Below are 14,326 nucleotides of genomic sequence, written 5' to 3'. Positions count from 1 at the left end.
ATCTGCATTGGTCTTTCTGTGTTAGAGCTGTTCAGTTTAGTTCATGAGTAAAGCTTCTGAGATTCAGTCATGGCAGGAATTTCCAGTCAGTGGTAGTGTCATAGTAACTCTAAATACAAATACAAAGCCAAAAAACCAAAATGACATTTTATTTCTATTTTGAAATAAAATTTTTCATCTTGACAGTTCTTCCTGGAAGATAGAATGATTTTGTTGGAATTGACATTTCTCCACAAAAATAATTCAATTTTGATTAAACTATATTTTTCAGTGGAAAGATTTTCAGCACAATTTTTTTTGATCAGATCTAATTTTCTAAAACCAATCTATATTTGTGTTCCTAACATGTTCACATAATATATCTGAGAGTCTAAATGACCTTCTAACACTAGGGATCTGCCTCCAGGAATTGGTTCTTGGCCCTACACTATTTAACATCTTTTCTCAGTCTCCTGATAGCGTGATGGATTAGCCACTGGGCCAACAGGGCCTGTGCCCAGGGGCCCTGGCCAATTGGGGGCCTCCAGAAAAATGCCTCCCCCCCACGCCCTGACCCGCTCTGCCCACCCGGCGCTCCTCCTGGGAAGCAGGGTCGGGGCACGAGGGCTTGCTCTGCTCTGCCCGCCCAACGCTCCAGCCAAGGAGCAGCATCAGGGCATGGGAGCTTGCCCTGCTCTGCCCACTTGCCCGGTGTGGGGGATGGGTGGAGCAGGGCAGTTCCCTGTGCCCCAACCCTGCTCCCCAGCAGAAGCGCCAGGGGAGGGGGAAGATACTACAGGCGGAAGGGGTGGGGAGGGTCCCCCCTCAAAATCCTAATCTGCTCCTGACCTGATTTCTCCACATAAAATCCTCACTGTTAAAGTTTGCAGATGACACAAAATTGTGGGAGTGGAAAACAATAAAGAGGACAGGTCAGTGATATAGAGCAATCTGGATCTCTTGGTAAACTGGGTGCAAGCAAACATGCATTTTAATATGGCCAAATGTAAATATATACATCTAAGAATAATTTAATTAATGTAGGACATACTTACAGGATGGGGGGACTCTATCCTGGGAAGCAGTGATCTGGAAAAGACTTGGGATTCATGGTGGATAACCAGCAGAACATGAGATCTCAGTGCAACACTGTGGCCAAAAAGGATAACACAATCTTTGGATGTGTAAACAGGGGAATCTCGAGTAGGAGTAGGGAGGTTATACTACCTCTGTAATTGGCACTGTTGTAACCACTGCTGGAATACTATGTCCAGTTCTGGTGTCCACAATTCAAGATAGATGTTAATAAATTGGAAAAGGTTCAGAGAACTGCCATGAGAATGATTGAAGGACTGGAAAAGAAGCCTTACAATGATGAGTTCAATCGATTTAGCTTGACAAAGAGATGGTTAAGGGGTGTCTTGATTACAGACTATAAGTATCTACATGGGGAACAAATGTTTGAGCTCTTCAATCTAGCACAGAAAGGTATAACAAATGGCCTGAAGTTGAGGTTAGACAAATTCAGACTGGAAATAAGTCGTACATTTTTAACAGTGAGGGTAATTAGCTTCCCCAAGGTCATAGTGGATTCACCATCACTGTCAACTTTAAATCAAGATTAGATGTTTTTTCTAAAAGATATGCTCTAGTTGAAACAAAAATTATTTCAGGGAAGTTCTGCAGTCTGTACTATGTGGGAGATTGGTCCCTTCTGGCATTTGAATATATCTATATCGCTAAATAATGTACAGTCTTGATCAGCTAGATTTTGGTATTACACCACACAGAACCCACTAACCACATTCTGAGGCCAAATATGAGTCACCGAATACTGTGTTCCCTGTTCAGTTGCCAAGGTGTACCTTGGAAAACTTCCATCCAAATACTGCCCCAGCCTAGTTTGTAAAATATGACATGAACAGAGGGGATAGTGATGTGGCTGAAGTAGTCCTGTGTTGTATTATAGGCTGTTCTATTCAAGCTCTATTCAAAATCAGAAATTTTGTGTAGTTCTCTTTTTTGGTACGGACTTTTGCAGTGGAAATTCGAAAATTTTCAATTTAGTGTGGAGCTAGAAGAAAATTGTGACTTGGAAAGTCAAACTTGGAAGGTTAGAGCTATGAAGAAGACTTCAGTTTCTTCATTTAAAATGAATAGGAAGCAAAGTAAGACAGGAAAAAAGTCTTTAGTATGTCGGTATTACCTGTTTAGCTAGATACTAAATGCCTCACCAGTATTAACAAATTTATCCGCCCTACAACTCAGAATTGCTCTAAATTATGTTGTTTACCATTTGCTTTGAAAAGAAAAGGAGTTCTTGTGGCACCTTAGAGACTAACAAATTTATTTGAGCATAAGCTTTTGTGAGCTACAGCTCACTTCATCGGATGCATGCAGTGGAAAATTTCCACTGAATGCATCTCTTCCACTGCATGCATCCGATGAAGTGAGCTGTAGCTCACAAAAGCTTATGCTCAAATAAATTTGTTAGTCTCTAAGGTGCCACAAGTACTCCTTTTCTTTTTGCGGATACAGACTAACACGGCTGCTACTCTGAAACCTGTCATTTGCTTTAAGGGGCCCTTATGGGAACTGGGTGCTGTTGTGGTGCAAGGAATCTTATTCCCCAGGTAAACCTTATACAGTGGCAGTATGGAGGGTAGTGGTGTAAAAACTGCTAAGCTGGATTTATACCTCAGAAAGACTTCTCCCTGTCCTTACACACGGAGGTCATTCTCCTGGAGTGGTTACTGTGGCTTTAGGGCCTATTTGTGCTGGAGCAGTGCGAAGTGGTACCAGCACAGGCTAGTAGTTACTGCTTTGGTTGTTTAATAAGGAATGTTATTGACCATAACTCCATCTTAACTCAGTTTGTGATATTGGCTCTTCTTAAAAAATCTCCTGGAAATATGCTGTTTTTTCTTTCGTATAAAGGGAGATACATACTGGTCTGAAGAACACTATTTTCTCTTTAGACTATACACAGATGATGAGATCCTCATGTAGCAATCTCTGCTTGTTGAAAATACTAAAATCCACCATTGTAAATTCATATTATGGTGTTCAAGATGACTATATTTTTGTACTCTAGAAAAAGATGTGAGGAGATGGTGACATCAGTTATTTATATAAGGATTTTCTCTTTCCCTATCTCAACAAATTAATAACCTGAGAGGAAAATCCTACCTCCTTGGCACTAGTACAGATTTTGTTATCAAACACTTTGTATGTCAGCCATGGGGAAATCTTAGACTGGACTTCTTAGCTTTCTTAAAATAAACTTTGGCTACTTCTTTGTCTAGAACTTAGGTCCAACAATGTGGGAGATGATTTGAAAATTTTAAGAGAGTTTGAATAATGCATAGATTTTTAAAAAAATATTTTTACAATCTTAAACTGATATTCACGAATCTGGTAATGTAAAAAGTATTATTTATGTTTATCCAGAAAGATCTGCTTGTTTTATTTCTGTTGAGAAATGGCAAAAACCTGAACAACAAAGAAACTGTTATTCATCTAATGATTATGTGGCAAATTAGAATATAAAATACTAACAATGGGCCTGAACCTGCACTTTGACAAATAGAAAACCCCACTCGCGGTAATAATTCCTATACATACTCCCCACACTGCTGTCGGAGAAGTGGAGGCAGGCTTGTGATCCAGAAGAAAATGCTCTCTCCCCTTGCATGCGGTGCCTCCAGATCTGCAACTGGCTTATAGTTTATTACTCCAGGAATAACTGGCTCTTTATGTATTCTAATGCATTCAGTGATTAATGGTGCTTGACCTGATAAACATTACAAAATCCACATAGGGGGCTGAATGAGGAGGAGAGGTGAAAGTAGAAATTTGTTTATATGGTTTCCTGTTGCTGTGACCTGAGTAGGGAGCCTTAGTCCTAGAGAATATGAATAAGTAGCATTTTGTTTTTATATAAAAGGGATGCTGCTGCTCTTCTGTTTGTTCCTCCCAAGCATGTCCCCTTCACATAGTTGTTTTCATGGCAAAACTATTGTAGGGGGAAGAAGAGGTGTGAGTTCCATGGGCCCTACCCTGAAAGATGCTGACCATTTCAAGATGCGGGATGCTTTAAGGAGCTTAGTACAGTCAATGCCCATTAATTTAATTGAAACTGAGGACCTTGGCAAGAGGTACTCAGCACTTAGTAAGATTGGACCTGTGGTGAGCAAGCCTGTGCAGGAGATGGATTTTACTTTTTATACTAGCTTGCATGCACACTGGAGCATAATTCTCCTTCTCACCCACTTAAACCCCACAGATTGATTCCAATAATGCTTATTTAGCTGTTTCCATCTTAATAATTAATTTATATATTTTATAATTTTATAATTTTGAAAAGGTATGGAAGTAGCTGATGGTAAAGAAAGGTGTCATGTTCTGTGTCTACAGGAGACAATGGACAGGGAACGCAGCAAAGGAGTTAGGCTTAGATTGCAAACTTTTCCCATGGGTGACAAAAGGGGGCGTAACGGAATCAGGGTGGTTGTTAGAGGAGAGCTGAAGAAGATGTTATTTGAAAATTACTAGAGTAAGTGACAGACTGATGGCTGTATGAGTCCAAGTTAAAGAGCGAGTCATGTTTGTGGTATTAGCATATTCACCTCCACAAGGATGTGGTGAGGAAGAAAAGAAGAGTCTCTTCCAAGACTGGCAGGCACTAGTGGACAAAGCAGCACCTGAGGGGCTGGGTGATCTGAATGCATACAACAGCCAGAAACAGATGGTGCTGTGAAATGTGTTTAGGAAAATGCAGTTTATGCACTATAAATGAGGAAGGGAAAGTGCTACTAGACATTTGTATTGTCAACGAGTGGATGATAACTCATACATGGTTCCAAAAGAGAGTGAGTCATTTGTTTACATACATCAGTGGTGGAGATCAAAGCCAAATTGATATGATGTTGGTAAGGAAATCTCAGAGGAATTGAGTTATGGACTGCAAAGTGATACCTAGCAAGACGGTAGCACTGAACACAAACCTCTTGTGGCAAAAATTCCAGCAGAGTGTTGGACAAGGAGGGAACTAAGCTCAAAAGAAACAATATTAAAGTACGGGAGTTAAGGGGAAGTCCAGCAGAGATGTTTGTGCAAGCAGTACAGGATAAATATTTGGCTGAAAAGGAGTGGAACCACTCAGAAGAACATGGATTGTGTGGTGGAAGCGGTTTATGGACAATACAGATCGGGAAAAGGCAGGGAAGGAAAGGAGTAGTGCTAGATTGATGACATGCAAGTAGCAATCTGAAAAAAGAAAATGGTATGTAAAGAAAAATAAATGACTCCGCTGAGAGTAAATGAAAATAAATACAAAGAAGCAAAATGAGCTGCCAAGTAGGCAGTGAAGAAGGTCAAAGAGAGTGCCCTAGATGATTTGTACGCCAACCTTGTAAACAGCCCCTAGATAGCTGGCAAAAAGATGTATAGCATTGCAAAAATAAGATGCAGAGAGAAGGAGGATGGTATTATAACACCATTTGTAAATGATGATCAGGGGAGACTGCTAGAAAACACAGAAACAAGTGAAGTTGATGTGGAAAAAATACTTTGAGAGTCTCTTAAATGAGGCTAACCCTTTTAGGGAAGAGTTGCCAACATGTGGTATAGCAGAGGAGATGAGAAATGCAGTCTAGGAAATGAAAAATGGTAAGGCAGTGACAAAGGACCTGGCAAAAGTCTTGGGTGAGAGAGGCATAAGATGGATGAGCAGAGTGGTTAAAGCTGCATGCCGAGACAAAAGGATTCTCAAAGACTGGTGCAAGTCTATCTGGGTCCCAATACAGAAGAAGGAAAGCATCCATGAATGTGGAAACTACCAAGGGATAAAGCTATTGTTACATGAGATGAAGATACTTGGACACATCTTGGATGCTAGGATTAGGGCAATGGTGGAACCCCTCCTTGAACAAGAACAGTTTTGCTTTAGGAAAGGATGAGGAACTACAGAGCCCATGTTTATAGTTCGGCAAGGGATAGAGAAGCAGCTAGAGTGCCAACAGGACAGCTTCTGGGCTTTTATAAATGTAGGAAACTCTCACAATAAAGTAGGATTGGAAATAAAGTAGACAGAAGAATTCTGACACCAGTGCTGGGGAAATATGCAGTGTCAGAGGATTTAATAACTATGGTGAATGCCCTGTATTGATCACCTAAAACAGTGATCCAAACATCTTTTGAAATGACCAGTCCCTTTGAAAGTCCGACTGCACCAGTGGTTGGTTCTAAGGCCACTGCTGTTTATCATATTGATGGACTATATAAGCAGGAAGATCCCAATGGGAAAAGGTGAGAAGCTGCTATATGCAGATGACACAGCAAGAAGGGCACCCTCAAAGAAGACCTAGCGGAAAGAGCAAGCCAGTGGTATGACCATCTAAACTGGCATGGCATGAAAATGAACATGAATAATACTGAGGACCTGTGGGTCATTTGAGGTGCCCCAGGGAAATGAACATAGAGATTAGTAAGTAGACTGACCAGTTCAAGCGCTTTAGCAATTGGGTCACGGAAGATGATGAGTTTGAACATGAGTGGGGAGTGCTGGAAGAGTGTGGAATAACATCTCAATGTTTGTATATGACAAACATATGCCACTGAGACTAAAAGCCCAACCATATAGAACAATGTTGCACCCTGCAATGCTTATGGTGCAGAAGCATGGGCAATAAACAGATCATAGGTTCAATGCCTATGGGTGTTTTGAGATGAGATGTCTTTGCACCATAAGAGGAGTTACACGAAGAGACAGATGTCAGAATGAAAGTATTAGGATGGAAGTCAAAATCCATGATGTGGCTGACAAAATCCAGGAAGTCCGACTTCACTGGTTTGGGCACAGGCAGAGGATGAATGAAGGGGACCTGGTGAAAATAGCATGGCAGGTGAGGGTGGTAGAAAGAGACCCTGAGGAAAGCCAAGGAAGCAATGGTTGGATTGCATCAAAGAAGATGGAAAGCAAGTGAATTTTAGTGCTGCCTTGGACAGATGAAGATGGTGGATGCTTGCATGGAGGCAACCCCAGTTGATGGGATAAGCAGACGAAGATAATTTATATAGTATTCCATTCACCTTCACAAGCAGCTGTTTTGTTTAGCATCTCATCACTATTATTTCCACAAAGATAATTATACATATTACTTAAATAATATTACATCTTAAAGAACTTCCATAAAGACCAATGTGGAGTTAGAAAGAGTTTTATAGATGGCATAAAGCCTAATCACAATAATATTAAAAAACCCAAACATTTCCACAGAACAACTCTCGAACACAAAGTTCTAGAACACACTTCTTATGGGATTAAATATTGTAACTTCACTTTGATTCTATCCTCTATAGGACTTAAAACTGATATCTGCTTTTTTGCACTCAGGAACATTGTGTCTGCTTGATCTTAGTGTAAATAAATAGTAGTTCTTCATACTTCATATTAAGAAAAGGAGTACTTGTGGCACCTTAGAGACTAACCAATTTATTTGAGCACGAGCTTTCGTGAGCTACAGCTCACTTCAGCTCACGAAAGCTCATGCTCAAATAAATTGGTTAGTCTCTAAGGTGCCACAAGTACTCCTTTTCTTTTTGCGAATACAGACTAACACGGCTGTTACTCTGAAATGTATACTTCATATTGAATCATAACAATTTGGCTTATAAGGCAATTTTCACCGTGCCCCTTTTCATGGCCTCCAATGTGGGGGCCAAATCCTGATTGTCTCACTCAGATAGTCCTACTGACAAAATTGATCCCTGGTGTAACTTCAGTTAAATCAACGGCTCCACTGAAGTCAGTTTGACTTCAATAGGATTACTGTATTTATGAGACTAAAGCGATTTGGCCTTTATGTTGGACTTTTTCCTTGAGAAAATCCTTTTCTTTATCAATAGGACAGAATATTAGCTAAAACTAGCAAGCAACGTGGGGGGGAAACTGCCATAAAGCATACATGCATGGTTTAATATCTCTGAGGATATTTTTCATCTAGCTGTATTTCATAATTACTGGTTTCAGAGGGGTAGCTGTGTCAGTCTGTATCAGCAAAAAGAACGAGGAGTACTTGTGGCACCTTAGAGACTAACAAATTTATTTGACCATAAGCTTTCGTTTGTTAGTCTCTAAGGTGCCACAAGTACTCCTCGTTCTTCATAATTACTGCTTTTAGTTTAGCTCAATGTATCATGTCCAGCAAAAATGAGCTGAGGTTTCTTTACATTTTCTAATACAAATTGTCTAATTTCCATAGAAAAGAGACTCTCTTTATTGGTATTAGTATGATCAGAGTGATACCTCCATATAAGGACTGTGTTGGTATTCCAAAAGAGCTTTTGTATCTCTCTCTTCTCTTGGAGCCGGAGCGGTTCTGCTAAAGTCCTTTTAGCAGTTAGGTATTGCCCTCTACTGGTGAATACTCCCAGTTAACACGATTGAATGGAAAGATGGTTATATTTTTATATGAATAGATTCCGCTTCCTCTAACAAACTGTGTTAAATATTTTTTCTCTACAGCAAATGATGTAACTTCAAGATCATCAGTTTCAAAATCTTCAGTATCCATATCTGGTAAGAAAATCACTAACTGTAATATTCTGATTTATTGCAAATTTATGGCAGATAAGTGTCCGCCTCATGATAATTGAAGTAATGCAAAGAAGCTACTGTGTAAATAAGTTACTATATTTCATCAGTCTAGTTTTATTTTTTCATAAGAATAAAATTGTCTGTACCATCTAGATAAACTCTTCTATTCTTAGTGGAATCATTCCAGTTTAGCACTAACTCTCTCAGGCATGGAATGATAGATTCAAGTTGCCTGGCCAATAGCCTTTGACAGCCCACTAAATAGTGAATAATTTGTGGGGGATGGAAGGGAAGGTGAAGACAACATGAAGATTTCCTCCCACCACACAAACGCAGCTGGTAGAAATACCAAAAATGCTTTTCAAGATGTTCAGGAATATGTTCAGGGGATAAACATCATCCATAAAAATATTATTTATAGCAGAATGTGGGTGAATAAAATTGATACACAAGCACACAGCTCGCTGTTTACTGTTTAACACTATTGAAACTTTTTTGGCATCTGTTACTTTTTAAATAGAAATCATTTTATATATGTATGTATTTTTATTACAAAAGACAGCCTTGCTGTGCAGAATTTGTCCCTATCTGCCACATTTCCAATTAATTGAATGTCCATGCTAAACAAAATGCTGTAGCTAAGGCCAAGGTGCAATTTCCATACTGATGCCTCATTTATTGGTTGCTCACAGAATATCCCCTGTCCCACTGCCAGCTGAGACAATATCTGTTAGCAACGTCCACCAGTTCTAATCCCTGCTTTTGGGTTACTCAGTTGTTCTAGAAAATTAATTGTAATCATAATAGTCCATCAGAATCCTGATAGTTGAAGGGCCATTTGTGCCAAGTCGTTAATCCCATGAGCAAGGAGCAAGGGGGTACTCTACAAGGGATTTTGTAAAATGGTAGGCCAAAATAAATTTGTTTCCAAAATAATCTAACCTATGAAACAGGAGCCTTTTGTCCTCCTTTGTATCATGAAATAGGTTGCTTATGTCTTGTGTGCAAGTCTCTCTTAATTGATGTAATCGTTATTCTTTAGTATATTTATCGTGTTTGTTTCTTTGATGACAATCGCCTTCTAAGCAACATTTTGAAAAACATAGTACTGGTCCCGTCTGACAGATTGACAAGCAGTTGTTGTATGGAGCCCTTCGAAGTTGTTACTGAGGTGTCACATGGTACATCTGAGCTAGGCTGCCCTCTGAACGCTATTTACGTCTACACTATATTGTGTGGAAATACTTTTAAAATGTGTGTGTTCAAGAATAAGCTTTTGCATACATCCCTTTCCAAAAAAACCCCCAAACATTTCTGCATTTCTGTTTTATGGCTTGTATTAATATAATTTTATTTTGTTTCATGTATATAGCTGAAGTATTTATTTACATCCTTTTTCATTTGTTATCAAACACATCTTATTTGAGGTACAATAAATAATTCATATTACATATAGTTTGCCACAGTCCAGTATAATTGGGAATCTCTTTTTCAAGAGAGTCACAGGACTAGACTGGCAGGGCTATACAGGCAGGGCTGCATTCAGCAATAAAATAGTGGTGGGGAAGTTAATTGCTACTGGCCAGACTCATCTCTCTCTTTTATGAGTACTAAACAAAACCAAGGACAAAATTATCAAAAGAGCTCAGCTACTAACAACTTCAAGTCAGGCACTTAATCAGTGGCCAGCTGTCTAAAAGTGCTCAACATCTATTGTTCTGAATGTCAGCTGCTGGGTATTGAATATTTTTGAAAAAGTGGCCATTTCTAGGTACTTAAATTGGATCTTGAGCTCTTGTAGTTCTGTCCTGAGTTATAGGTGATGAGCAATGGAAAATCTGGTCCCAGATTCTCACAAAAAAATGAAAGCACTAATTTTATGCCTCTTCCCAAACCTTTTTCCCCTTTGGCAGAATCAGCTATTGGTATTTTTATCACCTATTCTATTAACGCTTCAGGCAAAATTTTTATTAACATATCTGATATCTAGATGTATCTACCCTATGTTTTACTTTTTATTTTATTTTTTATTACTTTTTATTATTATTGTTATATTTCTTTCACAGATACAACTTCATTAGAAAAGACAAGCACTTCAGGTGAGAATTATTCTACCCACTACAAACTGTAGAACTGGGGACAAATTCAGACCTGATGTAAGCAGACAAAACTCCATTGTGTTTAGTGAGGTTATGTGTGTTTTTAACCAGTGCTGAATTTTGCCTTAGGACAATTTTTCAAAACCTCAAAATATTTTGTTATTATTTTATTTATTATTTGTATTACCATAGCACTAGGAGCCTGAGTCAAGGACCAGGACCCCACTTTGCTAGCAGCGATTTAGCAATTCCGTAGTTATGATTACATTGGAATTTGGAGTTGTGAGAATGAAGGGTTGGCTTTTTAAAAGCTCCCAAGTAATGTCCACACTGCATTTGGGAGATAGCATAGATTTGTGCTAGTGGGGCTAGCACTAGTGAGCTAAAAATAGCCTGGTCTCCAGCCCAGGACACAGTGTCAAAGCAATGTCTCCACAGCTATTTCTAGGGTTCTAGCATGAGTCTGTAGACCTGAACTGGGAGGTTTGCTCCCAGATGTGGTGTAAACATACTCTGAGTGACTTATGAACATAAGTCATCAGAGGAAGGATGGAATGGACTGCTTAGAACTGATGGTAAAATAATATAGAGCCTTTCACCTCTAGATCCCTGGTTCCAATCCGACCTACCTGAGTAATGTTAAAAAGGCATTAGCATGTGACTGCCATGCCCTGGCTTATGTGACTTCTTTCTGGACAATTGAATAGATCATAAAAATCACTTCAGTTTGCTGTGATTGACATCCTTCTTGGTAGCATTAGTGCAGGCCAAGGATTGAACTGGTAAAGGGATTGAACAAGCCTGTCTCACTTGCAGTGGTGGATTAGCCGCTGGGCCTATGGGGCCCGTGCCCAGGGGCCCCGGCCAACTGGGGGTCCCGGAACCGGCCACCAGGCGGGCAGGGAGGGGAAAGTCCCTGTGCCCCAACCCCACTCCCTGGCAGAAGCCAGAGGGCAGCGGGAGAAGCCCCCAGCATTCTCCAACCCTGGCAGAAGCCAGGGGGGCAGCGGGGAAAGCCCCAGCACTGGGACCCCTGCTGCGGCCCTAGGACTGGAGAAGTGCTCGCTATCTGTCATGGCCTCAGGGCTGTGGGAGCTTTGACTCCCTGGTGTGGCCTGGGGCTGTGGCAGGGGGACAGAGCTTTTCTGGTTTTGGGGCCGCAGTGAGGGGGGCAGAAAGTAGCAAACAGGTTGTGGGGGGGGTGGAATGGAGGAGACCCTGAGTGGAACAGGGGTGGGCCCCAGGGAAGGGACAGAAAGGGGTGGGGCCATGGGCAGGGCTGAAGGTGGAAGGGGTGGGGAGGGGCCTCCTCCTCTTGATCTGGCCCAGGGCCCCAGGAAACCTTTATCCATCTTCGCTCACCTGCTGGTAGTCCCACAAGAAGATGAGGTTCAGACACATTGCAGATAAACATAGCAGTGTATCTGTTCTGAGACTAAAGGGAAGACTTCACTTACCATGGCTGGCAATACACAATTCTTCCAAGTACCAAACAAATGTAAAAATAATCTCACCATAGTCACACTTATTATTAATAGTACCTAACCCTAGCTGGCTGACAGTCAGAGATGCCTTTTGCATATACTGAAGCTATTAGTTTGACATCACTCGATCATTTACAGATGTCTGTCATTTTTTGAGACCTGAAGAAGAGCTTTGTGTAATTCAAAAGTTTGTCTCTCTCACTAGCAGAAGGTGGTCCAGTCAAAGATATTGCCTCACCCACCTTGTCTCTCTAATATTTTGTAATGTGGGTTGGGCCTCTTTTTTTTTTTTTTTTTTTTACTTTACCAGAGGATAATAAATGCTAGAAATTTTTGACACTGGTTAGAGGAGTCATATTAGAAGCTGAAGAAACAAAGTCTGTTTTTATGGAGGTGGCTCTATACTGTAAATAATACTTTAGGTAAAATGGGAACAAAATATATGCCATCCCGAGTTATGGAATTATTGCATTTTTGGTTTGTGCTCCATTGCCAGATGACATTAGAAGAAACTTTGTTTGAGGAGAGAAGCAAAGGTGGAAGTGTGGCATTAGGTACAGATGTCAGATTGCTCACTTCATTGGATGTAGCTGTAGCTCATGAAAGCTTATGCTCAAATAAATTTGTTAGTCTCTAAGGTGCCACAAGTACTCCTGTTCTTTTTGCGGATACAGACTAACACGGCTGCTATTCTGAAAGAGGTCAGATTATCTTCCTCAGAAATTAGCAGAAAATAACATCTAAAAAGAATATTTGACCCATTTTGTAACAACAATTTAATGTGTAAGGATATATTCTGCCCTTTCCAGCAAATTGAAGAACAATTCCCATTTAGTGTACAAAATTATATTTTATAGAAATGACATACAATGAAATTACTGTCATTATCCATACAATTTTTTTTTACCTAACATGAAGTATCTGCACTTGAAATAAGGTACCAAAGATGCCTGGAAGAGTGCATTTGTTGTAATATTAAATTAATAGTCTATTAAAACAAAACAAAACTTCCCTTCCAGAACGTTAAGTGAGTTGCCTGAGTCAAACCAAACAGGCTTATGCTCATTTTTGCATAATTTTTTTTTGCATTTGTCTTAGAAAATATGTTTTTCCTTTCTTTCATAATCCTTAAATGTAGATGATGTAGGGCCTGATTTTCCTCTCACTTATGTCTATTTTAACTCTATGTTTTCACTGTAGTTTTACATGTGTAAAGGGAGATTCAAGCCAAGAATGCCTAGGATGGGAAATAGACTAAACAGTGGCCAAGAATCTCTCTATTAAGAGAATAAAAAGTCTGAGAATTCCTACCCACCGAGAGTTAACCAGGGACAAATATAGAGCAAAACAACTTTTCTTTGTGACTGTGTTGAGATGACTCTTATAAAGGCTGTATTACAGAGTATGTGCATTTTATTGTTAGCATTGAGGGGCATTTCCTTTTCTTCCTTGCATTTCAGGTTACAATGCCAAAGAACCTGACTCACACCTGTAACTCATAGTTAAAAGCCATGAGTAATAGAGTGAGAATTTTTTTGGCCATAATTCAAGTAGAAGAATCATGACTTACTAACAGACAGGAAAGAACTGTAGAGTTTTTTTTTCCTTTTTAAATTAAAAGAAAAATCGCAGTCAAATACAATGTGTATTAATGTACACATGCCATAGAACCTGACTTGCAAATTTCAAGCATGCTCTCCACTCTGTGGTATACCCTCACCAGGCTTTGAGGTTGAATTTGTTAATAATTCTGTAATAGATCTTGTAGCAGTTTCATGGGTCTTCCTACTAAGTGGTATTACAGTTTAATAGATGGGAACCAGGTTTGTTTCTGTGATGACAAATCACCTTGTTAGGAAGCCATTCAGAAAAAATCATATTACTGGTGTCTACTGGCACACTGACAAGCAGTTGTGTAGAGCCCTTCAAAGTAATCATTGAGATATCACAAGTTGTACCTGAGCTACATTGTCCTCTGAGCTACACTGCCCTTTGAACACTATTTACTCTTGTATTGCAATGTGGGAAAAGACATTTTAACTGTGTACATTGAAGAATAAGTTGCTGCATACATTCCTGATTTTTCCCTGCATTTCTTTGTTCCTGCTTGTATTAATATAGTTTTCTTTTGTTTCATGTATGTAGCTAAAACATTTATTTACTTC

At 39.7% G+C, this 14,326-nt stretch overlaps 1 protein-coding gene across 20 annotated transcripts in view; it reads left to right on the top strand.

Moving 5' to 3' along the window:
- ADGRG2 (adhesion G protein-coupled receptor G2) overlaps positions 1-14,326 on the top strand; it is a 106,074-nt gene that overhangs the window by 32,572 nt on the left and 59,176 nt on the right. For all 20 annotated transcript variants that reach the window (XM_037901377.2, XM_037901312.2, XM_037901271.2 and 17 more), the window contains 2 exons: positions 8,507-8,560; positions 10,645-10,677. In XM_037901377.2, coding sequence (XP_037757305.1) covers positions 8,507-8,560; positions 10,645-10,677 — 87 coding nt within the window. The remainder of the gene's footprint in view (positions 1-8,506; positions 8,561-10,644; positions 10,678-14,326) is intronic.

Source organism: Chelonia mydas, chromosome 1 (genome assembly GCF_015237465.2).
Source record: "Chelonia mydas isolate rCheMyd1 chromosome 1, rCheMyd1.pri.v2, whole genome shotgun sequence".
NCBI lineage: Eukaryota > Metazoa > Chordata > Testudines > Cheloniidae > Chelonia > Chelonia mydas.
The sequence above is the reverse complement of the archived record's forward strand: the minus strand, read 5'-3'. Positions and strand labels throughout refer to the sequence as shown.